This window comes from Delphinapterus leucas, chromosome 3, assembly GCF_059928025.1.
Source record: "Delphinapterus leucas isolate spDelLeu-1000000601 "Yukka" chromosome 3, BTC_Dleu_Yukka2, whole genome shotgun sequence".
NCBI classification, from domain to species: domain Eukaryota; kingdom Metazoa; phylum Chordata; class Mammalia; order Artiodactyla; family Monodontidae; genus Delphinapterus; species Delphinapterus leucas.
This window is the reverse complement of record NC_143131.1, coordinates 59,426,186-59,453,540: the sequence shown is the minus strand read 5'-3', so window position 1 is coordinate 59,453,540 and position 27,355 is coordinate 59,426,186. Positions and strand designations below refer to the sequence as shown.

The 27,355-nt window shown below is 40.6% G+C and overlaps 1 protein-coding gene across 9 annotated transcripts in view; it reads right to left on the bottom strand.

Annotated features, from left to right (window-relative positions):
- Window positions 1-27,355, bottom strand: part of ARHGEF28 (Rho guanine nucleotide exchange factor 28) — a 309,928-nt gene that overhangs the window by 43,227 nt on the left and 239,346 nt on the right. For all 9 annotated transcript variants that reach the window (XM_022595023.2, XM_089908998.1, XM_089908999.1 and 6 more), the window contains 7 exons: window positions 22,861-22,983; window positions 21,539-21,656; window positions 18,147-18,401; window positions 16,493-16,569; window positions 5,587-5,765; window positions 4,467-4,558; window positions 2,826-3,008 (listed from right to left, as the gene is read on the bottom strand). In XM_022595023.2, the coding sequence (XP_022450731.2) occupies window positions 2,826-3,008; window positions 4,467-4,558; window positions 5,587-5,765; window positions 16,493-16,569; window positions 18,147-18,401; window positions 21,539-21,656; window positions 22,861-22,983 (1,027 nt within the window). The remainder of the gene's footprint in view (window positions 1-2,825; window positions 3,009-4,466; window positions 4,559-5,586; window positions 5,766-16,492; window positions 16,570-18,146; window positions 18,402-21,538; window positions 21,657-22,860; window positions 22,984-27,355) is intronic.

Genomic DNA, 27,355 nt, shown 5'->3' with positions numbered 1-27,355 from the left:
CGATTCTCCAGAGGAGAAAACAGGGGATTTGAATTTTAAACAAGCACCAATGGCTACTCTTAGGATCTGGTAAGACTGGGAAACGCCACACCAAGAAAGTAAAGTTCTTATTTACAATTAAAAATTTGCAACTAGCTCATAGGATAGTATAATTCTGAGGACTCTGCAAATATTTCTAAAACCCTCTGTCCAGTGATTCAATCTAGCAACTACTCATTGAGCACCTACTCTGTTCTGGGGGCCACTGGGCATCTGTTAACTAATAAGGAGACTTTGCAGACTAGAGAAGGAAAGAGACACACACAACTAACTCTACTACAGGGCAGTGCACGATCAGTGCCAAGTTCTACCATCCAGGTATCAGAGCATCACAAAATGCCCAGCAGCACAGGCTAAAATTGAGAGCGTGCGACTTATTTGATAAAGACATCGTCAGGGACAATGAGATGGTCCCTGGTTGTGTCAACCCATTTGGAAGTTCTTCTGGCTTTATTTCTAAAATCTACCTTGCCTCTGCCCACTTCTCTCTACTTGCATTGCCAAAAGTCCTGGTCTAGACCGAGGCCCCAGCCTCTCTCATCTCAGCCTCTGTAAGCACTTCCTAACAGTCTCCAGGCAAACTAGTCTCCTTCCGATCTTGTTTTCCATTCAGCAACCCTCATTCTTTTCAAGATATAAATAAGATCATGCTACACCCATGATTAAAAGCTTCCAACAACTAACTTTCCACTGATTTTGGAATAAAATGTCTCTCTCTCTCTCTCTTTTTTTAAACCACAATCTACAAAGATCTGGCCCCTGCCCACCCACAGCAGCCTCCTCTGCCTCCTGTCACCCTGCCTTCCTTCTTTCACTGAACATGCCAAGCCCATTCCAGATGCAGGGGCTATGTACTCACATTCTGTCTGCCCAGGAATGGTCCTCCCCCAGATCTCCAAAGAGCTGGCTTCTCATCTGTCAATTTTCACCTCAAAATATAATCTCAGAGCAGTCTTTCCTGACCTCTCTACAGCAAAGCCTTCCCCTCATCCAATCGCATTATCTTATTTTCTTGTGACTTTCTGAAATAACCTTGTTTCTCTGTGTATTGTTTATCTTCCCCAGCTAGAAGTTTTTATGAAAGCATTACTGTTTCCTTAGTTGGCACCAAGAATAGTGCACACAGTAGGTAGATGCTTAATGAATATTTTTTTTTTTTTTTTGCGGTACGCGGGCCTCTCACTGTTGTGGCCTCTCCCGTTGCGGAGCACAGGCTCCGGACGCGCAGGCTCAGCGGCCATGGCTCACGGGCCCAGCCGCTCCGCGGCATGTGGGATTTTCCCGGACCGGGGCACGAACCCGTGTCCCCTGCATCGGCAGGCAGACTCTCAACCACTGCGCCACCAGGGAAGCCCGCTTAATGAATATTTGATGAATAAATGAGTAAGAGATTCCATCAGCGGACTCCACTTCAGACAACCTCTACGCCCTCCTTAAGACCTCAGTCTCTCCAACCGTGAAACAGATACAATAGATTTGATCATTTCTAAATTCTCTTCCATAGGTAATGTTCTGAGATTCTAAGGCAGAACTTGGCATACGTTTTCTGCAAACATTTCTGCAGACAGTAAATATTTTAGGCTTTGTGGGCCGTACAGTCTCTGTTGCAACTATTCATCTTTGCCCCTGTAGCAAGAAAGCAGCCATAGACAATACGAAACAAGCGGGTGTGGCTGTGTTCCAATAAAACTACAGCTAAAAAACAGGCGGTGGGAGGTGGGGTGCATTTAGTCCGTGGTCTGTAATTTACCAACCCATGTGCTGAATGACAGCATTCCCTTCCACTCTCGGGGGGTGGCTCTTTTGTCTCCCAAACCCTCTGTCCCTATTGTCACTTCCAGACTATTGGCCCCATTTCCTCCCTAAACCTGTTTTTCCCTTGAAGTTCATGCCACCAGATTACACCACTCATTGGTCCCCCTGGTTGCCATTCATCTACAGACTCCTCAAACGACATGGCACCTTGTGCAAGTTCTCTCACCTCCCCCAATGCTACTCTTGTCAGGATTCTCTGTAATTTCAATTCTGTGAACACAGTCCTTCCAGTACCCTGGCCTATCATCTCCCTAACTTTTTCCCCTTCAGTGAGCTTGTCCTCCACCCTCCTTCAGCCACCAACTCCCACGGTTATGCCCTAGACTTTGTTATTCTTCACACAGCACCCAGAGGGTTCCTTTTAAAACACAAATCAAGTCACTCCTCTACTCAAAACTCTGTACTGCTTTCCCATCTCACTCAGAATGAAGTTCTGAGTGCTTACCTTGATCCGGTCCATGTAATCTGGGTCCTAAGTAACTCTGACTCATCTCCTGCCACTCCCCACCCCTACGTCACTCTATAACACTCTACGTCCTCCTTGCTGTTCCTCAAACAAGCCTGGCACTCACCTGCCTCAGGACCTTTGCACCTGCTGTTCTCTACATCTGGAACATTCTTTCCCCAGTTATCTACTTGGCTTTCTCACTTACTTCTTGTCTGCTCACATATCACTATATCAAAGAGGCCTTCTCTGGTCATCCTATCAAAAATAGAAACTTCCCAGCCCTATCACTCTCTATTCCATTTACCCTTATTTTTCTTCATGGCACTTGAACCAAACTGACATTTTTTTTTTAATATATGCTGCTGTTTCTGGAATAAGTAAGGACTCTCTGTTTCTGGAGAGTAAGGATTTTGTCTTATTCTGCTGGGTCCTCAGCACCAAGACCGTAGCACATGGCACATCGTAGCTGCCCAATAAACATTTTATGAGTTTGTTGAACCACATCCTTTTGGAAGCAACTTACCTTCTTTCAGTGCTGCTGCCAGTAATGAGGCTGCCTGGGGAGGCTCTCCAGGGTCTGGTTTAATGAGGAGGTGGGGCTCTAGATGGACATCCTCAAATCCACTCAGCTCTCCAAGTTCAGCATAGATATGCAGCTTCTCTTCCAAATATGTGCAAATTTGTTGGTCTTGGTTACTGAGTATTTCTAAGAAATAGTATTTACCATCGAAAGTTATCACATGAATACAACTAATGAAAATCCAGGCTCTAAGATAAAGATGTTGCTAGTTAGCAAGCAGTACATTGAACAGGTCAAGTACAAGTTATCGATTGGGTGGGACAAACCTAGGTTGAAATCCTAACTATTCTACTTGGTGACTGTAGTTTCCAGCAAGTGATTAACATCTCTGAGCTTCCTTTGTCTTTTCTGTAAATTTGCTGTACTCAATAAGTGTTTGTTTCATTTCCCATTCCCCTAATTCCCAAAAACCTTGCAAAGCCGATCTTTGTTTATTCAGGCTGTTTTCTATTAAGATTAAACATGAAGGTCAGGAATGAAAATTGAGGTGGCACTGTCCACGATGAGCGCTTCCCACAAGGGAAAACAATGCAAGGCCTGGAACTGCTCGGCCTTCAGCCAGTCCTGGTCAAAACCAAACATACTGGTTTATGTTTTCATTTCTCAACATCCAATGTCTTTAACCACCTTCGCATGCATCATCTTCCTCTAATTTCAACATGTCACAGAATTCTTAGAGCTTAAAGGGACCTTAACCAGAAGCGAATTCAGGGGTTCTCAGTCTGCCTCAGAATCACTGAGGAAGAGTTTAAAATACTGATGTCTACAGCCCATTGCCCTCAGATTCTGGGTGAACTGATTGAGGGTGAGGCCCAGGCATCAGAATTTTTAAAGGCCTCCCCAAGTGATTCTAAGGCCCAGCCAGAGATGAGAATCACTGAGCTCATCTAATTTCCTTACTTCACAGGTTTGGAAACTGAGGACCAGAGCTATTGTGTTCCTTGTCCAAAGTCATACAACCATGACCTAACAGTGTGAGATCTAAAATCAAAACACTAGACAACAGGTCCAATGCCCATCTGCACCATACTGTCCACAATTGCTGTTACGTTACATGCAGAATTTTTAAAATATATTTTTAATCACTAAGGAGGGAGGGAGTCATTTTATTTGAGCACCTTTAGTGCCAGTGTATATATATATATACATATATATATCTCTACTATTGATATCTACTATCTATCTATCTATCTATCTATATATATGCATGTATGTATGTTTTTTATGTTTTGTTTTGTTTTTTGAGGTACGCGGGCCTCTCACTGCTGTGGCCTCTCCCATTGCGGAGCACAGGCTCCGGATGCACAGGCTCAGTGGCCACGGCTCACAGGCTCAGCCGCTTCGCGGTACGTGGGATCCTCCCGGACCGGGGCACGAACCCGTGCCCCCTGCATTGGCAGGCGGACTCTCAACCACTGCGCCACCAGGGAAGCCCCTGTATGTATTTTTTTGAGAGTGGTCGGGGTGGGCCTCCAGTGCACAGAATTAATCATTTAGTCATACGTTCCCATTCATGACACCTGGGCTTTCCCAACCTCCAAGGAGAACTGCACGACCCGGGAATGAGAGGCGTCCGCACTATACCTTGACATTGCTGAATTTTGGCCACTCTGGCTTCAGCTTTCCGCCTTTCTTCGTCAGACTCACTTGTCCTTCCCCCTTCTTCTTCTGGGCAACTTTAAAAGACAACAGTCAAGAGAGACAACTGAAACCAAATCCAAGTATCTTTAGGCTCATTAGAAAGAAATGGGAACTTGGCAGTAGAATTATTCGGAGAAGAAAAATTCAGCAGAAAGAGAATTCATCATGCCCCCTGGCCAAGAGATTTGGTTTTCTTGAGTATATGATGGACCTTGCATAACATAACATAGCTCTCAAAGTCAGCAGTTTAGGATGACTCAAATATTCCAACAAACACACACATACACAAACATACACTCATACACGCACACAGTACCAATGCCACCAGTAGGTACAACTCAAATCATAATTGTTGCTTTCTACTGCATTTGGGCACTTCCGTTCTTAATGACGGTAGAGAGACTGGAGGGGATGGTGGCAGGGTGCCAGGGTGGGTGGGGCGCAGTGGAGGAGGAGGAATTTTATACAACATCATTCAAGATCTAACTAATCAAGTTACCATTAAGAATGATCACCCTCACGCCCCCGTTTATAAAAAACTGTCTTTGCACAAGTAATGAGGGGTAAGTTGATGTAGCACACTTAGATCCAGCAATCTAAAAAGGTTTATTGAATGATTTTTCAGAATTAGGGACAAAGAGAAACACAGACATGATCCCTGCCCTCAAGGAGCTTCCAATCTAATAACCAAACATATATACATAAAAAAGATAATAGCTGCAAGGCTGAAGATGACAAGCACCAAATAAATGCTTTGAGAGCAGGTGTTAAGGAATTTCAGGTAAGGAAGAGACCAGTGGAACTGAAGACGTCTTCAGGAAGGAGGTGAGCCATGAGTGGCACCAAGATGGGCAGGATTCACACAGGCAGAGGGAGACAGGGCGTTACAGGCAGGAAGGCATGGAGAAAAAAAGGTGCAGATGAGGGGCTACTGCAGGCTGGGGCAGGGGGCGGGGAGCAGACCCTTCTGGCTGAGGCTAAGTTTTCATGCAGGGGAGACACAGAATATTTTCCCCAATGGAACAAGTCCATTGCCTCAATAATGGACAGAAGGAAATGTTACCTTTCTACTGCCTGTTGGATCCGCCTCATCCAGGTATTCCGTTCCTCCTTGGAGTTGGTATGAATTTCATACATCTCAGGACCAGCAGATGAAGCACTGATCAGAAACATTCCTCTCTCCTCATTCGCAACTTCCCTAGCAATGAGCTTCTGAAGGGAAATAACTGATGGCTTCTGATCCTGCAGAAAATAGGATGAGGTGCAGATGAAACAGTGTCCTATTTAAAGCAAGCTTCTCACAAAACACAGTAGCTAAGGAAAGAAACAGTATTAGGCAAATCTTATTTCACTTCAACCTTTTCTCTTCCACAAAAGAGCTGTGGAAGTTCATAAGATTTCCAATGAAAAGGGTATGCTGAAGAGAGAATGGGAAAAGAGGATAGAGAAGAATGTTTGTCCTTAAGAACTGGTGGTTTAAAAGAATATCTTTTAAAAAGACAGAACAATCAGAGCAGTAAGAAAAAAATATCAAAACTGTTGTAGTCAGGGATGGAGAGATTTTTCTAGAAGGGCATGGTATAGGAAACAGTGTATCAAATATTACAAAGAGATTATGAGGGTTGGAAGACCTACAGAGTCCACTGGATTTGGCAGTTAACAGTAACACTGTTTCAACAAGCTGATGGGTACAGAACCCCAAATACCAAAGAGTAAACTGTAAATATGAAAGGTAAGACTGGGGAGGCAAGGGCTTCCCTGGTGGCGCAGTGGTTAGGAATCCACCTGCCAATGCAGTTGACACAGGTTTTGAGTCCTGGTCTGGGAAGATCCCACATGCTGCAGAGCAACTAAGCCCGTCCGCCACAACTCCTGAGCCTGCACTCCAGAGCCAGCGAGGCACAACTCCTGAAGCCCGGGCGCCTAGAGACCATACTCTGCACAAGAGAAGCCACCACAATGAGAAGCCCACGCACTGCAACGAAGAGTAGCCCCCGCTCGCCTCATCTGGGGAAAGCCCACGCACAGCAACAAAGACCCAACCCAGCCAAAAATAAATAAATTAAATAAATACATTTAAAAAAAAAAGAAAGAATGGGGAGGCAAGACCTCAGATTCCCCAGAACCAATGTCTACTGCTATTGTAGTACTGAGCACAATAGCCTCACAGCAACCTGCAAATGCCTCTTGTTCCCATCAACCAGGTGAGCCCTTGGTGGGCAGGAATGGGTCTAATCCATCTTCATATGCCTAACCCAATGTTTTGAATAAAGTAGGCAACTCAACAAATGTCAGTAGAACTATATTTGGCATAATTCCATCAGGCAGAAATAGGAACAAAGTCTAAAATTTGGCATCGAAGCCATGATTAAATCACCTTTTCTATCAACATTTACTATGATCCTTCAATGCCCCATTCTAAGCACTAGGGATTCAAAGATGAATAAGACACTGATAATACTAATTTGGGTAGGTAGCTATGGTTGAAAATGATGGCCAAAAGAATGCCGGCAGGATGAACAGTTTGGGGGCTAAATATGAAGAATCTTCTTTGGTTTGTGGCTTCTACCACTGTTTACAGAGTTGGTTGCAGCGTGTGGTTTTGCTTCTTGGACTCTTGGACTGAGCGACGCCTTTATCCAGAACACACTGCTCCATCCCTCTCTGCTGACTCCTTGGTGCTGACATGTTGGCTTTCCCAGCATCACCCAGCTTTACCACATCTGAAGTTGTGTGCAAGGGTATGACCAGAGGACCTCTTCATTCTATCTTCATTCAATTCTTAAGAGTAGCAAATACAAAGAAAGCAACCCATGATGGGACAGACTACTGGTCTACCCAGTCCTGCTCGCTGCCTCTGCTCATGGAAGTAAAAGCCACTTTGTGGCAGAGCTCTTGGAACACTGCCCGTTCTAATTGGGGAGAGCCCCTGAGCACTGTTAACATCCCTTATTCTAATATGGATCTATTATCTAAGACCATATCTGCTTTCCTTCTTGCAAAGCACAGTTTTAACTTCCTCAGCTTACAAGGTCAGTAGCCTCTGTACATAAAGAGGCAGAGTAGCTTTGAATACACACACACACACACACGTGTACATATAACTATCTGAACTAGTTGTTTAGTGTTGCAGGAGAGGAGGTGGTGGCGTCAGATATTTTAAAAATGAAAAATAGGTCAGTGGGTAGAACGTAGCATTAATTAAACCACCACAGACCAGGAGGCATCAGGGACACGACCATGATTATTCAAACTAATCACACATGGACACTAGAGATGATCAAGAATTCAAATTAAATCTCTAGGAATGGAGGTAACCTGTCTCCTTTGGAGACAGCTGTTAAAAACTAGTGATGCAGGGCTTCCCTGGTGGCACAGTGGTTGAGAGTCCGCCTGCCGATGCAGGGGACACGGGTTCGTGACCCGGTCCGGGAAGATCCCACATGCTGCGGAGCGGCTGGGCCCGTGAGCCATGGCCGCTGAGCCTGCGCGTCCGGAGCCTGTGCTCCGCAACGGGAGAGGCCACAACAGTGAGAGGCCCGCGTACCACAAAAAACAAACAAACAAACAAACAAAAAACTAGTGATGCAAAGGCCTAACTCAGTCTGCAGAGAGCTTTTCTTTGTGCCACAGCACTTTGACAAAAGATTTTTAAAAATAATTGCTAGCCTTTAAAAACAGCATTTCACTTTTTTAAAAACTCTAGATTTCTGGGTTTTGGGAGAAAGTAGAAGATTGGCAAGCCTGGGCCCATAGCTTCATTTTAAAACACAGGCAACAGCTGAGCCATCCCTGGCCTCTTTGAGACAGGGCATGAATTCACCAGTTCACTGTGGTCCCTACCACCCTCTATCAGCTCCTTGATAGCAAGAGTCCGGTCCAGTTTACTCATTTACATTTCCTGCCCAATCCCTGTAGACACTGGAGTTGACAACCTCTGCCCAAGGGAAAGAGGAAAAGGAACTGCTATATTCAGCCTCATTGTTACACCATATCCATTGGTGATTCCATAAAGTGGCTGATTCTATTAGTGAATCATTCCATTCAGGATTCCACTGTGATAACAAGGTCCTAAGGTCACTTCATATTGAACTTGCACTTGCACATCTACACATTCACTTTTTTTTTTATTGTTCATTCATTTTGAAACTACCTTCTTTGATATTCAAGAGTTCCTCCTAGATTCAGTATTCCAGGATTTAGTGAACACATGTACCTTTTCCTACTCATTTTTAGAGCTGGTCCTACTCCCATTTCCAGAGTCCTCTTTAAAAAAAAACAAAATTCTCTTGTAAGGAAGCTATTCCAACCTCTGGCTACTTTCAGCTGCTTATCTTCTTGGCCATTTTCAAATTCATCATGTCTTCTGCAACACGTAGCAAGTTAAGAATTTACTAAAGAAAAGTTGCAAACAGCACAAGGAGCAGAGCATCTCACCTATGGTCATCAGCATGACGATAACTTTCTAAAATACTATGGCGAGTACTAGGAAATCCAGATATTTGTATACTCCTAGCTAATGCATCAATTCTTTCATGCTGTTAACTACAAAGTAAGATACCTGGGTTTGTGTCCACTAAATGTACATGATGCAACTAAAAAGCATAGGATTGAACAGTAGTGTGCACTGACTCTCAGAATAATGCTTTCTCTTTTGCTCCCTGATATCGACAAGGCCTTGACTGGCCTTTATGAAGACAGCTATGTGGCAGACTAACATTGTCAGGAAACAGTATCAGAACCATCTTACTACTGTCCATAGCCAAACACATTATACCAAGAGGACCTAAGTTGTGGCTGCCTCCATTCTGACATTTGGTGGATTGCATTCCTAGTGTCCCACTTAATGGCAAATGTGCTCTAAGGGTGGCACCAATAACTCTTCAAGAGATCAGATAAGAGGGGAGGGCAGACAGCAGAAGCAAGAAGAACTACAATCCTGCAGCCTGTGGAACAAAAACCACATTCACAGAAAGATAGAGAAGATGAACAGGCAGAAGGCTATGTACCAGATGAAGGGACAAGATAAAACCCCAGAAAAACAACTAAATGAAGTGGAGACAGGCAACCTTCCAGAAAAAGAATTCAGAATAATGATAGTGAAGATGATACAGTACCTCAGAAAAAGAATGGAGGCAAAGATCGAGAAGATGTAAGAAATGTTTAACAAAGACCTAGAATTAAAGAACAAACACCTAGAAGAATTAAAGAACAAACAAAGAGAGATGAACAATACAATAACTCAAATGAAAAATACACTAGAAGGAATCAGTAGGAGAATAACTGAGGCAGAAGAATGGATAAGTGACCTGGAAGACAAAAAGGAGGATTTCACTGCCGCGGAACAGCATAAAGAAAAAAGGAATGAAAAGAAATGAAGACAGCCTAAGGGACCTCTGGGACAACATTAAATGCAACAACATTTGCATTATAGGGGTCCCAGAAGGAGAAGAGAGAGAGAAAGGACCTGAGAAAATATTTGAAGAGATTATAGTCGAAAACTTCCCTAACATGGGAAAGGAAATAGCCACCCAAGTCCAGAAAGTGCAGAGTCCCAGGCAGGATAAACCCAAGGAGAGACATGCCGAGACATATAGTAATCAAATTGACAAAAATTAAAAACAAAGAAAAATTATTGAAAGCAACAAGGGAAAAATGACAAAAAACATACAAGGGAACTCCCATAAGGTTAACAGCTGATTTCTCAGCAGAAACTCTACAAGCCAGAAGGGAGTGGCATGATATATTTAAAGTGATGAAAGGGAAGAAGCTACAACCAAGATTACACTACCAGGCAAGGATCTCATTCAGGTTCGACAGAGAAATCAAAAGCTTTACAGACAAGCAAAAGCTAAGAGAATTCAGCACCACCAAACCAGCTCTACAACAAATGCGAAAAGAACTTCTCTAAGTGGGAAAAACAAGAGAAGAAAAGGACCTACAAAAACAAACCCATAACAATTAAGAAAATGGTAACAGGAACATACATATCGATAATTACCTTAAACGTGAATGGATTAAATGCTCAAACCAAAAGACACAGGCTCACTGAATGGATACAAAAATAAGACCCATATATATGCTGTCTACACTTCAGTGGGTCTGAAGACCCACTTCAGACCTAGGGACACATACAGACTGAAAGTGAGGGGATGGAAAAAGATATTCCATGCAAATGGAAATTAAAAGAAAGCTGGGTCAGCAAATACTCAATATCAGATAAAATAGACTTTAAAATAAAGAATGTTACAAGAGACAAGGAAGGACACTATGTAATGATCAAGGGATCAATCCAAGAAGAAGACATAACAATTATAAATATATATGCACCCAACATAGGAGCACCTCAATACATAAGTAAACTGCTAACAGCTATAAAAGAGGAAATCGACAGTAACACAGTAATAGTGGGGGACTTTAACACCTCACTTACACCAATGGACAGATCATCCAAACAGAAAATTAATAAGGAAACACAAGCTCTAAGTGACACAACAGACCAGATAGATTTAAATGATATTTATAGGACATTCCATGCAAAAACAGCAAACTACATTTTCTTCTCAAGTGCACATGGAACATTCTACAGGATAGATCACATCTTGGGTCAGAAATCAAGCCTCAGTAAATTTAAGAAAATTGAAATCATATCAAGCATCTTTTCTCATCACAATGCTATGAGGTTAGAAATCAATTACAGGGAAAAAACCCCATAAAAACCACAAACATACAGAGGCTAAACAATACATTACTAAATAACCAAGGGATCACTGAAGAAATCAAAGAGGAAATCAAAAAATACCTAGAGACAAATGACAATGAAAACATGATGATCCAAAATCTACGGGATGCAGCAAAAGCAGTTCTAAGAGGGAAGTTTATAGCAATACAAGCCTACCTCAAGAAACAAGAAACATCTCAAATAAACAATCTAACCTTACACCTAAAGGAACTAGAGAAAAAAGAACAAACAAAACCCAAAGTTAGTAGAAGGAAAGAAATCATAAAGATCAGAGCAGAAATAAATGAAATAGAAACAAAGAAAACAATAGCAAAGATCAATAAAACTAAAAGCTGGTTCTTTGACAAGATAAACAAAATTGATAAACCATTAGCCAGACTCATCAAGAAAAAGAGGGAGAGGACTCAAATCAATAAAATTAGAAATGAAAAAGGAGAAGTTACAGCAGACATCACAGAAATACAAAGCATCCTAAGAGACTACTACAAGTAACTCTATGCCAATAAAATGGACAACCTGGAAGAAATGGACAAATTCTTAGAAAGGTATAACCTTCCAAGACTGAACAGGAAGAAACAGAAAATATGAACACACCAATCACAAGTAATGAAATTGAAACTGTGATTAAAAATCTTCCAACAAACAAAAGTCCAGGACCAGATGGCTTCACAAGTTAATTCTATCAAACATTTAGAGAAGAGCTAACATCCATCCTTCTCAAAGTCTTCCAAAAAATTGCAGAGGAAGGAACACTCCCAAACTCATTCTATGAGGCCTCCATCACCCCGATACCAAAACCAGACAAAGATACTACAAAAAAAGAAAATTACAAACCAATATCATGCATGAATATAGATACAAAAATCCTCAACAAAATACTAGCAAACAGAATCCAGCAACACATTAAAAGGATCATCCACCATGATCAAGTGGGATTTATCCCAGGAATGCAAGGATTCTTCAATATACACAAATCAATCAATGTGATACACCATATTAACAAACTGAAGAATAAAAACCATATGATCATCTCAATAGATGCAGAAAAAGCTTTTGACAAAATTCAACACCCATTTATGATAAAAACTCTCTAGAAAGTGGGCACAGAGGGAACCTACCTCAACATAATAAAGGCCATAATAAAGGCCACAGCAAACATCATTCTCAATGGTGAAAAACTGAAAGCATTTTCTCTAAGATCAGGAACAAGACAAGGATGTCCAACCTCGTCACTATTATTCAACACAGTTTTGGAAGTCCTAGTCACAGCAATCAGAGAAGAAAAAGAAATAAAAGGAATACAAATTGGAGAAGAAGTAAAACTGTCACTGTTTGCAGATGACATGATACTATACATAGAGAATACATAGAGATGCCACCAGAAAACTACTAGAGCTAATCAATGAATTTGGTAAAGTTGCAGCGTACAAAATTAATGCACAGAAATCTCTTGCATTCCTATACACTAATGATGAAAAATCTGAAAGAGAAATTAAGGAAACACTCCCAATTACCACTGCAACAAAAAGAATAAAATACGTAGGAATAAACCTACCTAGGGAGACAAAAGATCTGTATGCAGAAAACTACAAGACACTGATGAAAGAAATTAAAGGTGATACAAACAGATGGAGAGATATACCATGTTCTTGGATTGGAAGAATCAACATTTTAAAAATGCCTATACTACCCAAAGCAATCTACAGATTCAATAAATCCCTATCAAATAACCAATGGCATTTTTTACAGAACTAGAACAAAAAATCTTAAAATTTGGATGGAGACACAAAAGACCCCAAATAGCCAAAGCAGTCTTGAGGGAAAAAAACAGAGCGAATCAGACTCCCTGACTTCAGACTATACTACAAAGCTACAGTAATGAAGACAATACAGTACTCGCACAAAACCAGAAATATACATCAATGAAACAGGATAGAAAGCCCAGAGATAAACCCACGCACCTATGGTCAACTATTCTATGACAAAGGAGGCAAGGATATACAATGGAGAAAAGACAGTCTCTTCAATAAGTGGTGCTAGGAAAACTGGACAGCTACATGTAAAAGAATGAAATTAAAACATTCCCTAACACCATACACAAAAATAAACTCAAAATGGATTACAGACCTAAATGTAAGACCGGATACTATAAAACTCTTAGAGGAAAACATAGGAAGAACACTCTTTGACCTAAATCACAGCAAGATCTTTTTTGATCTATCCCCTAGAGTAATGGAAATAAAAACAAAAATAAACAAATGGGACCTAATGAAACTTAAATGCTTTTGCAAAGCAAAGGAACTACAAACAAGGCAAAAAGACAACCCTCAGAATGGGAGAAAATATTTGCAAATGAATCAATGGACAAAGGATTAATCTCTAAAATATATGAACAGCTCATGCAGTTCAATATTAAAAAAACAAACAACCCAATCCAAAGATGGGCAGAAGACCTAAATAGACATTTCTCCAAAGAAGACATACAGATGGCCAAGAAGCACATGAAAAGCTGCTCAACATCACTAATTATTAAAGAAATACAAATCAAAACTACAAGGAGGTATCACTTCACACCAGTTAGAATGGGCATCATCAGAAAATCTACAAACAATAAATGCTGGAGAGGGTGTGGAGAAAAGGGAACCCTCTTGCACTGTTGGTGGGAATGTAAATTGATACAGCCACTATGGAGAACAGTACAGAGGTTCCTTAAAAAACTAAAAATAGAACTACCATATGACCCAGCAATCCCACTACTGGGCATATACCCTGAGAAAACCATAATTCAAAAAGACACATGCACCCCAATGTTCATTACAGCACTATTTACAATAGCCAGGTTATGGAAGCAACCTAAATGCCCGTTGACAGATGAATGGATAAAGAAGATGTGGTACATATATAAAATTATTTATAATTTATGGCTGAATATTACTCAGCCATAAAAAGGAATGAAATTGGGTCATTTGTAGAGATGTGGATGGATCTACAGACTGTCATACAGAGTGAAGTCAGAAAGAGTAAAACAAATATCGTATATTAACGCATATGTGTGGAACCTAGAAAAATGGTACAGATGAACCTGTTTGCAGGGCAGAAATAGAGACACAGATGTAGAGAACAAATGTATAGACACCAAGGGGGGGGAAGTGACAGTGGCGGGGGCAGGTGTGATGAATTGGGAGATTGGGATTGACATGTATACACTAATATGTATAAAATGGATAACTAATAAGAACCTGCTGTATACAAAAATAAATAAAATAAAATTCAAAAATTCAAAAAAAATGGTATATAAGGCCACCCCCCCAAAAAAAAAAGAGATCAGGTAAGAGGAACAGATTCATATTTCAGGTCATATTTTAAGTTGAGCATCACAACTTGATCTGAATCCATTTGCACATTGTCCTAGAAAACAAGATAGCTGTCTTTTTCTTTTAATTAATTAATTTATTTATTTATTTTTGGCTGTGTTGGGTCTTCGTTTCTGTGCGAGGGCTTTCTCTAGTTGTGGCGAGCGGGGGCCACTCTTCATCACCGTGCGCAGGCCTCTCACTGTCGCGGCCTCTCTTGTTGCGGAGCACAGGCTCCAGATGCGCAGGCTCAGTAGTTGTGGCTCACGGGCCTAGTTGCTCCGTGGCATGTGGGATCTTCCCAGACCAGGGCTCGAACCCGTGTCCCCTGCATCGGCAGGGAGATTCTCAACCACTGCGCCACCAGGGAAGCCCGAGAGCTGTCTTTTTGCTGTGTCGAATTTTTGATCCATCAGCAGGTCACCTGGCCCATACCACCCAAGAAGCAGGATTTGCTTCTCTTTCCGGTCTTAGTTTTTGAAGAAACCTTTGTTTATAAAAATGTGGTGTGAATTTGTTTTCTCTTTCAGCATGGCCCTCACCATCCCACAGGGCAAACAAAATGTTCCCACCTTCCTGCTTATTTTCTCTGTGTTCCTTCAGAGCATCCAAGATAATAGCAGAGACAGGTTGTTGGACAAATCAGTAGGTTGTCATGAAATAGGCAATATATACAGTTCAAATGGATCAGGGCCATGGAACTAGTTTAAGGCCTCTTGTTATCCTCTGGTGTAGCTCTGTGAAATAATCTCTGACCTTTATACAACTTGGCATCACTGTGTTGATGAGAGGCAACGTGCTGAACAGGGTGAAGAAGCCTACTGGGCCAACCTGACAAGATGGAGAGGCAGCTGAGACACTGCTCCAGCCTCTTCCTCCCCAGAATCTATCACTGAGCAGGCATGCTTCTTTGTTTTCTCTGAACGGCATAACATAAACTTCCTTAAGCTCTGAATTTGCCAAAACCAGTTGGAACTGAGGATATCTGCTAATGGTACCCAAATATTCTATCAGTCAATGGATGATAAACACTAACATTGTAAAGAAGCACCGTTATACCGCCCACATTGGTACTGCATCTTAGATTCTTTCCTATAACAGGGCCTGATGCTCCATGATGCTGACAAGGGGTTGACTCATGACATCTTCCATCTTTAAGCGAGTCACTGTGGACAAGATGCTATATAAGAAATGCTATAAAATACTGGTTTTACTGCTAGTCTGAGTCTCACTTTGTGCTGGCAATGAGATAACAATAACACACTACAAAGGTAAGTGTTACATGAACAACCTTAGTATTAGTAGCCATTATGGGAGAATTAAGAAAGAACCGTCTTTACACTTTAGATACCAGGATGGTGTTCTCGTGTCTGGCAGAAGGAGCATCATAACAGTTATGAATGGAGTTGGCAACTGGTACAGCAGGCACTGTCCAATGGGGATAGAGAAAGTGAGGTGTCAGAAGTGACTTGTTATTCCCAGCATTAACATTTGAGGTGCTGGGGAGTCAGGACTGCAGGGGGAGGGGGTTTCTGGAGGAAAGACCAAGATAGCCAGACAGCAGAGGGTCCCCTTGTGGGGTTTAGCGCAGTGCCTATTCACCAACCAGTATCAAAGTACTTCAATATTTTCACAACTGGTTAAATTGCTGCATCAGCGGACTACCAGTCCTAGTTGTGATAAATCAATGCATATCATGCTTGGTAAACCCAATTGGATCCTTGCTACCGAACACTGTAATCGCTAATAATGGGACTATACCACAGGCATGATCTTGCCAATGACCATTTAATTTCACTAGGAATTTCAGGCATTTTTCAAGGAGATGTGGGATTAAACCAATGAAAACATTCATCACACGGCCATATACTTACAACAGCTGCAAAGATGTACTTCTGGTCTTTTTCTTGTAAAAAGAGCAGCACATCAGTTAGAAGCAGAGCTAGGATATCTTCAAAGGAAAAATATTACTAGTATTAATGAAGCAAGCCACAATTCAAATGCCTTTATTAAAATTCTAATTTCATGTTTAAATAATTTAAATAAACATACTAAAAATAAATACTAACTTTTAGTCTAACTATAAAACCTTTATTAAAATGCCTGTATTATGATAGCTAAAGATACATTTTATAGATAACTCAGTAAGTAAGCTGTGTTTAAGTGCACGCTTGCGTGTGTCACGGTTGGTACAGCTAAATCTCCAGCAAAATGTAATGTTGTAGCCTTCCAAATGGAAGAAAAATATTCAATAAAAAACAAGGTTCTAATAGAATGGAGCAAGCCCTTACCTTTACAGCAAAAAAGTGCTTAATTAAAAATGTTTATGGGCAGCTTCCGCCTTGAATTACTATATATACTAATCTGCTATTTTGTTCCATGTGGATCTGAGGGAAGTGTGAGGTCCTACACCTCCCTTACATGCTGTTCACAAGAACCCACCTTCACTATACCACTAACATTCTAACACAGAGTTACCCAGCTGTTCATTCCACAGAACAGATAAAGAGCAAATGACTTGGAGCAATAGGATCTACAGACTGCGGTTAATATTTTAGTTGTGGTTAATATTCTAAGTATGGTTCACGTTTAGTTGCAACACTGCAAGTTGCTGATCAATAAGTCCTTTGGTCATCTGTTGCAAGCACTACCAAAACTTGATAATCCTTCAGTGGGTAGCAACCTTGGAGTACCTGGAATTTAACCACCTCTTCCTCTCATTGCTTACCTAAGGAAGATACTAAGATATATCAGAAACAAGAAGGTTGGGCCAGTGGTGCTTAACCCTGACTGCAGACTCACCTGGGTGCTTTGAGCATCCCTATGCCTGGGTTTCACCCCCAGACCAATAAAATCAGAACCTCTGGGAGAAGACTTGAGCATCAGTAAAAATTTTAAACTCCAGAGGCCATTCTAGGGTTTTAAATCCAGTGGCCAGTGTTGACAAAGCCTCGGACAAGGTGCTAGCTACAGAATGATTTCTTAAGGATCAGAATAAACTATTTTAGACGCTAACCAGATAAACAGGCAGGTTAATGCCTGATAGCAAACAGCACACCAATGTCCACGTGTATATTTATGCATTACTATGTATATTTATGCATTATATCATTCGGTCCCAAAGATGATGTTTAGAGCTCATTTTTCCCCTCAATGGTCTGAGCTCCTGGCTGGCTTGGCACACAACAGATTCTGAGTGTGTAGGCACATTTTCCAGGATAATATTTCCATGCCAACAATTAGCAGAATTCTCAGGTCCTTTGATTCAAACATCGCAAACTTGAAAACCCATGCAATACATAGGAAGCCTTTTGCTTGAGGCAGCAAACTTCCCCCTAAGGTTTGTAGCGTGGGCCACCTGTGCCTATGGAAGTTTTCATCTTGATCCTACAGGGATCTTTCCACTGACCTAGGGTTTGTGTGTGGGCCTGCATCGCTGAACCAGTTTTCTTTGGAAAATCTGTCCTCTGTTAAATGAATAATGTGTGTGAACAAGAGGGAGAAATTGGTCTGTTAGAGCCACGGTACCTTTGAAACGACCCGTAGCGGTTTTCCAATAAACAAGGCCATCGTATAACAGGGTCCTTTCTTTACTCATCAGTGCCTGCTTCCTAAACACGTGGCCATTTTTAAGCTTGGTATATGTTTTGTTTTCAATCTTATTTAGGATCTCAAGCCATTTTTGTTTTTTCTCATATTCGCTGACTTTTAAATCCACAGCTGCAATCATGTCTTTAATTAAGCAAAGAGCTTTGCATAAGTCTTTCTGTTCTTCAGTGTTTTCTGCATGGGAAAAAGAAAGAACAGGCACCATGAAACAAGCCAGGGCGCTAATAAGGAAGACGTTTTTTCTTTAGTTTTAAGTAAAGTTAAATACATCATCCAAATAGCAAAAATCCCAGAGCAAAAATATTGGATTAACTTCAAATACTCTATCATCACTCAGCACCCCTCCTCCCCAAAAGGATGGTTGAACTGTGTCATGAAGAAGATTTACTTATCAGATACTTCAGCAGCAACACTGTGACAATATGATGTCTGAATTCTAGAGACTGGTCTGACCTTCCTTCCTAGGACAGTGAATGTGTCACATCCCAAGTTAGGCCTTTCTTCCACCTTCCCAGACACAGGTAATTAAGCAAACCCCACGCCTAGCTTCTTAGAACTTAACTGAGCTACAAGCCCAAGCTGGAGTCCTTTCCCAGAAGGGAGCTGCAGGGTGACTTGAATAGACCTCGGACTCATTTGCTTTCCTAGATCCCTCTCTCCCTAAAAAAATAACATTTAAAATTGTAACTTACAACTGCATTAACATAAAGATATTAATAATATATATTAAAACATTTTTTCAACCTAAAAAAAATGGGACCAAGGCACTGTGCAGAGTAGGTAACTCAGCCACGCTCACGCCAACAGAGTAGACGATCATCGGATCCAGCTGTTACTCTGAAATACTGGCCAAATCTCTTATCTCTAGATTATCTTAAGAAAAACTTCTGGAGAAGTTTCTGCAACAGCCTCCTGGAGCTCTAGATGAAACCAAATTTAGCTATTTTCTATATCTGATTAAAAAAAACACGAATTGATGTTTACTGAGGTGAATGGAACTGAAAGGGAAAGTTTCAGGAGGTCAGAAAATGCTAGGAGAGGAGAAAGAAAAACAACAGAGAAAATAAAAGATTCTCTAAGAGCCTAGAGCAGCAGAAATAAACACACAGAAATAGCAGTGAAATGGAATAAGAACAAGTCCTCCAAAGGGTCTAAACTTTCCAGGCTCTAAATGCCTCAAATAGGTACACGAGGGCTTTGTGAGAAAACCAAGGAATAGATCGTGACACCAATCATTAACAAGGAAGATTTTCTCATTGCCCATGAAAAGAATATACTTCATTTACTTCACTACTTTACTATACCTGCCACCCACCTAAGCAGCACTCCCCACCATGAAAAAAAAAAAAAAGATTCTTCTTTATAAAGAGCATATTTTAAATATAGGAAAGTTGAGTAGAGAAAATCAAAGTTGAATTACAAAGTGACTTAAAGTAAGGCCAAGAAAAGGTTCCGAGTCTTCTGACCTTCAGGAATAAATTACTGTCTTTTAACCGCTTGCAACTCAAAGTGCAGCAGCATTGGTCCCACCCGGGGGTCTTGTTAGAAATGCTTACCTTGGGTTCTACCCCAGACCTACTGAATCGGAGTCTGCATGTAAATGAGATCCCTAGGTGAGGGGTACTCCTAATGAAATTCTAAAAGCACTGCCATAAAGAGTCACATGAACCAATGTTCCCAGCAACTAGAGAGGTTGGAGAAGTCTGACCTAACTAAGGAGGCAGTGTTCGTTCAGCCACTATGACGTCTACGCCTGCAGAGCCGTAAGTCCCACTTCTCATTTCTGACACACAGCAGGCAATCACTGTGACGCATCCTACCTGGAATCTGGCATGGGATGATTCTTGGAGGAGCACTAGCTGGCCTAACACAGTCCGACAGATGTTAGTCTTTGAGTATTGTATTAAACTTAAGAAAGAGAATATAACCATAATATAAACTAAAAGTCTTAATTTTGTTTTCATTCTTTAACTGAGAACAAAATTATGAGGCTTTTCTCTTTCTACTGTGCTTATATTTTATGTTAAATTATAGGAAGCGGGCTTCCCTGGTGGCGCAGTGGTTGAGAGTCCACCTGCTGATGCAGGGGGGGACATGGGTTCGTGCCCCGGTCCAGGATGATCCCACATGCCGCAGAGCGGCTGGGCCCGTGAGCCATGGCCACTGAGCCTGCGTGTCCAGAGCCTGTGTTCCGCAATGGGAGAGGCCACAACAGTGAGAGGCCCGTGTACCGCAAAAAAAAAAAAAAAAAATTATAGGAAGCAATACAAATGGGACATAAGGAATGGATGCTACCATTCCTGCCTGAACTTAGGTCCTAATGTAACTAAAAAAAAAAATGGAAAGACCAAATCATGCATTTCTATTCACCGAGACCCCTTCCAAAAAAAGGATGTTAAAAGTTGACTTTTTAGAGTGGGAATTTAAGATCTCATTACCACTTTCATGATCTCCAAGTCAGTTGGTCATAATAAAGATAATAAAAACAGCTCCCACTTATCAAGCACCTTGTTTATACCAGGCTGTGTGCTGGGCACTTTCTGAGACAATCTCACTTAATCCTCACAACAATTCCATAAGATAAAGACTAGTATTCTCATTTGGTAGTGGAGAGAACTGAGGCTCATTTCATTACCTTGCCCAACTAATGAGCGGCAGAGCCAAGTATCTGCAACGGCCATGCAAGTTCACGCAAGGCCAAACCAAAGCCCTTGTTAACAGAAGACGCTACCATCCTAATAATTTACTCACGATCAATAAGCTAGCTTGAGGAACAGGCACTTTTATCTGTCCATTCATTGCACTGTTATATTTATTTATTGATAACCTATTCTGCACTAGGTATTGAATCTAGACCCCTCAAGGAGCTTATAGGCCAGCCATGTGCATTAACAGGTTCTTAAAGGACATCCAGATGGTAGTCCTTGAACATGATGAATTGACAGGGTCAAAAATAGCTCCTTCATAAATCATTCTCAATCTAATAAATCAATGCTGGGAAGGTAATAGGAAGATGAAGAAGAGGTATTAAGGTCTGGATATGGGGAAAATACAGATGGGAAGGGTAGGGTCAAAGTATGAGGAAGTCTACTTGCTTTGGGCTGCTTGGAGGAATTCAGACTATTGGCCAAGTCACATTATGAAAGATAACTTTTCAAAATGGATCCAAATCCTAAGGCTTCACAGTTTTTCCATAATGAAAAATCTTTATGAATCAGGCACCCACAAGCATCTATAGCTGTTTACAACACCTCAGCTATGTTTAAAACTAATGAAAGAGGCAAATGTTTATCCCAGAAGTCATCACTCACCCTTTGTGTACTGCAATATCCTTTCCACCAAGACAGGGTATTTTGTGATGCGCTGAGTGACCAGCAGAATGCATTCTGGAATTCCTCGGCGTCGAGCCAAAAGATTACTATTTCGGAGCTTAAAAAATATATATATATGTATATATTTTTAAATTTTAATATACACAAACACTACCTGTATTTTCTTTTTAGGTAGGAATTTAATAATACAAAGAACCTGCAACAGTATAATTCTATTCAGACATAACATGCTGCATCATTAATTAAAACTTGATACATTGTCATTAAATTGTATACTTTGAAATTAATTTCAATAACCCAACTCTCCAAGATTAAGAAGTTTCAAGTTACACTGATGTACTTAGAGTTAATTCCAAAAATGAGCAGGTTTTAAGACTTATAAGTGCTAAGATTCGTGAATAGCAGAAGTTTTGAAAAATACTCAGAAATCAAAGTCACATTTTGAACATGAGTTTGCAATTAACTGTTTGTTTTTCTAACAGGTTTTCTTCTACATTTGTTATTATTCATCATAGCATTTAAGTTCCCTCTAATCCGGGTAACTTTTTTCTAAATATCTCAAAGCCTTATTTTCAAGTTCTCAACACACACGTATGTTTAAAAAAAAAAAAAAGGAGGAGAATCCAGTAGCATGCTTAAAATGGTAGATAAAAAATTAGAATCTATGAAACTCTAAAGGACAAATTTCTTCAATAAGTAAGTAGGACACCAAAAAATTGGGATGGGAAGCATTCAATGCAAAGGCGATTTAAAAGACATAACCCCCCATGGATAATATATAAACCTTGGTCAGATCCTGATCCAATTTTATGAGCTAATGAGGGAAATTTGATCACTGGCCAGCTGTTTGAAGATATTAAAGAATTATTATGTATTTAAGTGGAATAATGCCACTGTAATTTTTAAAAGATATATTGTTCAGTGATACAAGTTATATATGAAATGATGTGCATCACAGACTTGCTTCAAATTAATCCAGTGGGGGGGGGTAGGTTCTTTATTTTTACTGTGGTTCTTCTGATTTATAACTTGTCAGGGCATGAAAAGCTTCACAGGATATTACAAAGGTGCTCAGAAGTATGGAGAACATGGCTTCGCAAATATAAATACAATAGTAAGTGATTTGGGAGAAATATTTTACTAACATAGAAAAAGAGGCTTTCTATCTTTGCCACAAACCTATCACTTCCTTCTTCCCTGAAAAACAGTACCTAGATGTGAAACTTCGTTAGATCACCTAAAAAACAAGTATGAACTTCATGCTGGCTTACCATTTTGTAACAGAGTTTTAAAATACTTGCCTTAATAAAATTCTGAAACTTTTTATTCTGCTGGAGTTCTTTAAAGAGGCTAACAGCCTCCTTGTGATGGCTACAGAATTCCCCATATATTTTCTTCATTTTATTTGCATTTTCTTCTGAAAACTGAGAAGAAAAACATTTCAATGATGGTTTATAAATTTAGTCAGTCCTAAACACTAAAAAGAACATGCAATTTTCATATATTTCAGTACATTCTTTGCAAATAAAGAATAAACATCCAGGAATTTCTGACCACAATCACTTCTCTTCCCCAGATACTTTTTAAATTAAAGTAAGAGGAAGTAGTCAAGAGGCAAGAGGAAGACATCAACCTAATGTGATTATATTATATTGAACTAACTCAACTATCAATAGCCCAGTGAAAAACATTTGATATCTTCTATTTTTATGTGTTTATGCAACTTTATAATTTCAATTTATAGTTTTAATACTTTTATAGATTGAAGGGTATGGGGCACATTTGGGGATCCTCAGGAAGGTTGACATTTACATTGGGTAACTGATCATGTCCATGAACTCAGTCTTCATTGGGAATTTAATTTTTGTCATCACAAATGGATCAACAGGCAGGTTATCATTAGCCAAGATGACAGAGAAAGATGAGTAACCAGAAGGCCAACTTATTAACTGATGGACAGAAGTAGAGATGTGGGCTGGATATTTCAATAACCTTGACCTGCAGAAAAATCTCTGTAGAAAAATCTACATGGGAACAACTTAGCATCATATGGTGGTATGGAGAGAATCAGCTGAATAATCTGATGCCAATGCTTCAGACTCTGGTGACACTATGTATACATGTGGGTGCTGAAGATCACTGTAACAGAAACCAGAACACACCTACACCTCCTTAGAAAGTACTTAAAATGTACATCCCTATCTCTGGTCTTTCCAACTTTGCTCACAGTTTTATCTATGCTTGAGGCCAATACATCTTACGAGATGATCCTTAAACCACCAACAATAATATGTAGGTATAAATTTAACAAAACACACACAGGCCTTGTGTGCTGAAAACTACACAATGCTAATGAAAGAAATCAAATAAGATTTAAATAAATATACCATGTTCATAGATTGGAAGACTCAACATAGTAAAGATGTCAATTTCCCCCAAATTAATGTACAGGTTTAATGCAATTCTTATCAAATCTCAGCAAGTGTCTGTACATATAGACAAGATTATTCTAGAATTTATATCAAAAGGTAAAGAAACTAGGATAAAAACAATTTTGGAAAAGAAGAATAAAGTGAAAGAACTCAGTCTAGACAATTTCAAGATTTATTCTATAACTACTGTAATTATGACTATGGAAGGATACACATAGATCAATGGAACAAAATAGGAACCCAAAATGCCCAACAGTTTTTGACAGAAGGCAAAAGTAATTTATTGGAGGAAGGATAGCCCTTTCAACAAATGATATTGGAGCAGCTGAACATCCACAGGTCAAAAAATAATAATAATAACCTTGACCAAAGTCTCATATTTTACACAAAAAGTAACTCCAAATGGATCACAGACCTAAACATAAAACATAAAACTATAAAACTTTTAGAAAAAAAAAAAAAGGAGAAAATCTTTGGGATCTCAGGCTAGACAAAGAGGTCTTAGACTTGAAATCAAAAGCATGATCCTTAAAATATGAGGGAGTCCGGGAAAAACTTTGGCCTGCGTAAGAGGCAAGAGACCATTGTTTCAAGGTGTGCGAGGAGAGGGGATTCGTAGCACTGCCTAAATGAGCTTCAGAGACAGGCGCGAGCCGCGGCTATCAGCGTGGACACCAGAGACGGGCATGAGACGCTAAGGCTGCTGCTGCCGCCACCAAGAAGCCTGTGTGCAAGCACAGGTCACTATCCACACCTCCCCTCCTGGGAGCCTGTGCAGCCCGCCACTGCCAGGGTCCCGTGATCCAGGGACAACTTCCCTGGGAGAACACACGGTGCGCCTCAGGTTGTTGCAACATCACGCTGACCTCTGCTGCTGCAGGCTCGCCCCGCATTCCGTACTCCTCCCTCCCCCCGGCCTGAGTGAGTCAGAGCTCCCGAATCAGCTGCTCCTTTAATTCCCTCCTGTCTGGGCAAAGAACAGACGCCAGAGGGCGACCTACACGCAGAGGAGGGGCCAAATCCGAAGCTGAACCCAGGGAGCCGTGCGAACAAAGGGAAATCTCTCCCAGCAGCCTCAGGAGCAGCGGATTAAATCTCCACAATCAACTGGATGTACCCTGCATCTGTGGAATACCTGAAGAGACAACGAATCATCCCAAATTGAGGAGGTGGACTTTGGGAGCAACTGTAGACATGGGGTTTGCTGTATGGGACTGACTAGATTCTGATTTTTATGTTTACCTTAGTATAGTTTTTAGTGCTTGTTATCATTGGTGGGTTTGTTTATTGGTTTGGTTGCTCTGTTCTTTTTTTTAAATTACTTTTTAAATTTTTTTATTTTAATAACTTTTTTTTCTTTCTTGCTTGCTTTTTTTCCTCCCTTTTCTTCTGAACCGTGTGGCTGACAGGGTCTTCGTGCTCTGGCTGGATGTCAGGCCTGAGCATCTGAGGTGGGAGAGCTGAGTTCAGGACACTGGACCACCAGAGACCTCCCAGCCCCACGTAATATCAATCGGCGAGAGATCTCCCAGAGATCTCGATCTCAATGCTAAGACCCAGCTCCACTCAACGACCAGCAAGCTCCAGTGCTGGACACCCCATGCCAAACAACTAGTAAGACAGGAACACAACCCCACCCATTAGCAGAAAGGCTGCCTAAAATCATAAGTTCACAGACACCCCAAAACACACCACCAGATACGGTCCTGTCCACCAGAAAGACAAGATCCAGCCTCACCCACCAGAACACAGGCACCAGTCCCCTCCACCAGGAAGCCTACACAACCCACTGAACCAACCTTACCCACTGGGGGCAGACACCAAAAACAATAGGAACTACGAAACTGCAGCCTGCAAAAATGAGACCCCCACAAAGAAAGTTAAGCAAAATGAGAAGACAGAGAAATACACAGCAGATGAAGGAGCAAAGTAAAACCTCACCAGACCAAACAAATGAAGAGGAAATAGGCAGTCTACCTGAAAAAGAATTCAGAGTAATGATAGTAAAGATGATCCAAAATCTTGGAAATAGAATGGAGAAAATACAAGAAATGCTTAACAAGGGCCTAGAAGAACTAGAGAGCAAACAAACAATGATGAATAATACAATAAATGAAATTAAAAATTCTCTAGAAGGAATCAATAGCAGAATAACTGAGGCAGAAGAACGGATAAGTGACATGGAAGATAAAATAGTGGAAATAACTACCGCACAGCAGAATAAAGAAAAAAGAATGAAAAGAACTGAGGATAGTCTCAGAGACCTCTGGGACAACATCAAATGCACCAACATTTGAATTAGAGGGGTCCCAGAAGAAGAAGAGAAAAAGAAAGGGACTGAGAAAATATTTCAAGAGATTATAGTTGAAAATTTCCCTAACATGGGAAAGGAAATAGTCAATCAAGTCCAGGAAGCACAGAGAGTCCCATACAGGATAAATCCAAGGAGAAACACCTTGAGACACATATTAATCAAACTATCAAAAATTAAACACAAAGAAAAAAATATTAAAAGCAGCAAGGGAAAAGCAACAAATAACATACAAGGGAACCCCCATAAGGTTAATAGCTGATCTTTCAGCAGAAACTCTGCAGGCCAGAAGGGAGTGGCAGGACATATTGAAAGTGATTAAAGGGAAAAACCTACAACCAAGATTACCCAGCAAGGATCTCATTCAGATTCAACGGGGAAATTAAAACCTTTACAGACAAGCAAAAGCTAAGAGAAATCAGCACCACCAAACCAGCTTTACAATAAATGCTAAAGGAACTTCTCTAGGCAGGAAACACAAGGGAAGAAAAAGACCTACAATAACAAACCCAAAACAATTAAGAAAATGGTAATAGGAACATACATATCGATAACTACGTTAAATGTAAATGGATTAAATGCCCCAACCAAAAGACATAGACCGGCTGAATGGATACAAAAACAAGACCCATATATATGCTGTCTACAAGAGACCCACTTCAGACCTAGGGACACATACAGACTGAAAGTGAGGGGATGGAAAAAGATATTCCATGCAAATAGAAATCAAAAGAAGGCTGAAGTAGCAATTTTCATATCAGACAAAATATACTTTAAAATAAAGACTATTACAAGAGTCAAAAAAGGACACTACATAATGATCAAGGGATCCATCCAAGACGAAGATATAACAATTTTAAATACTTATGCACCCACCATAGGAGCACCTCAATACATAAGGCAAATGCTAAAAGCCAAAAAAGGGAAAATTGACAGTAACACAGTCATAATAGGGGACTTTAACACCCCACTTTCACCAATGGACAGATCATCCAAAATGAAAATAAATAAGGAAACAGAAGCTTTAAATGACACATTAAACAAGATGGACAT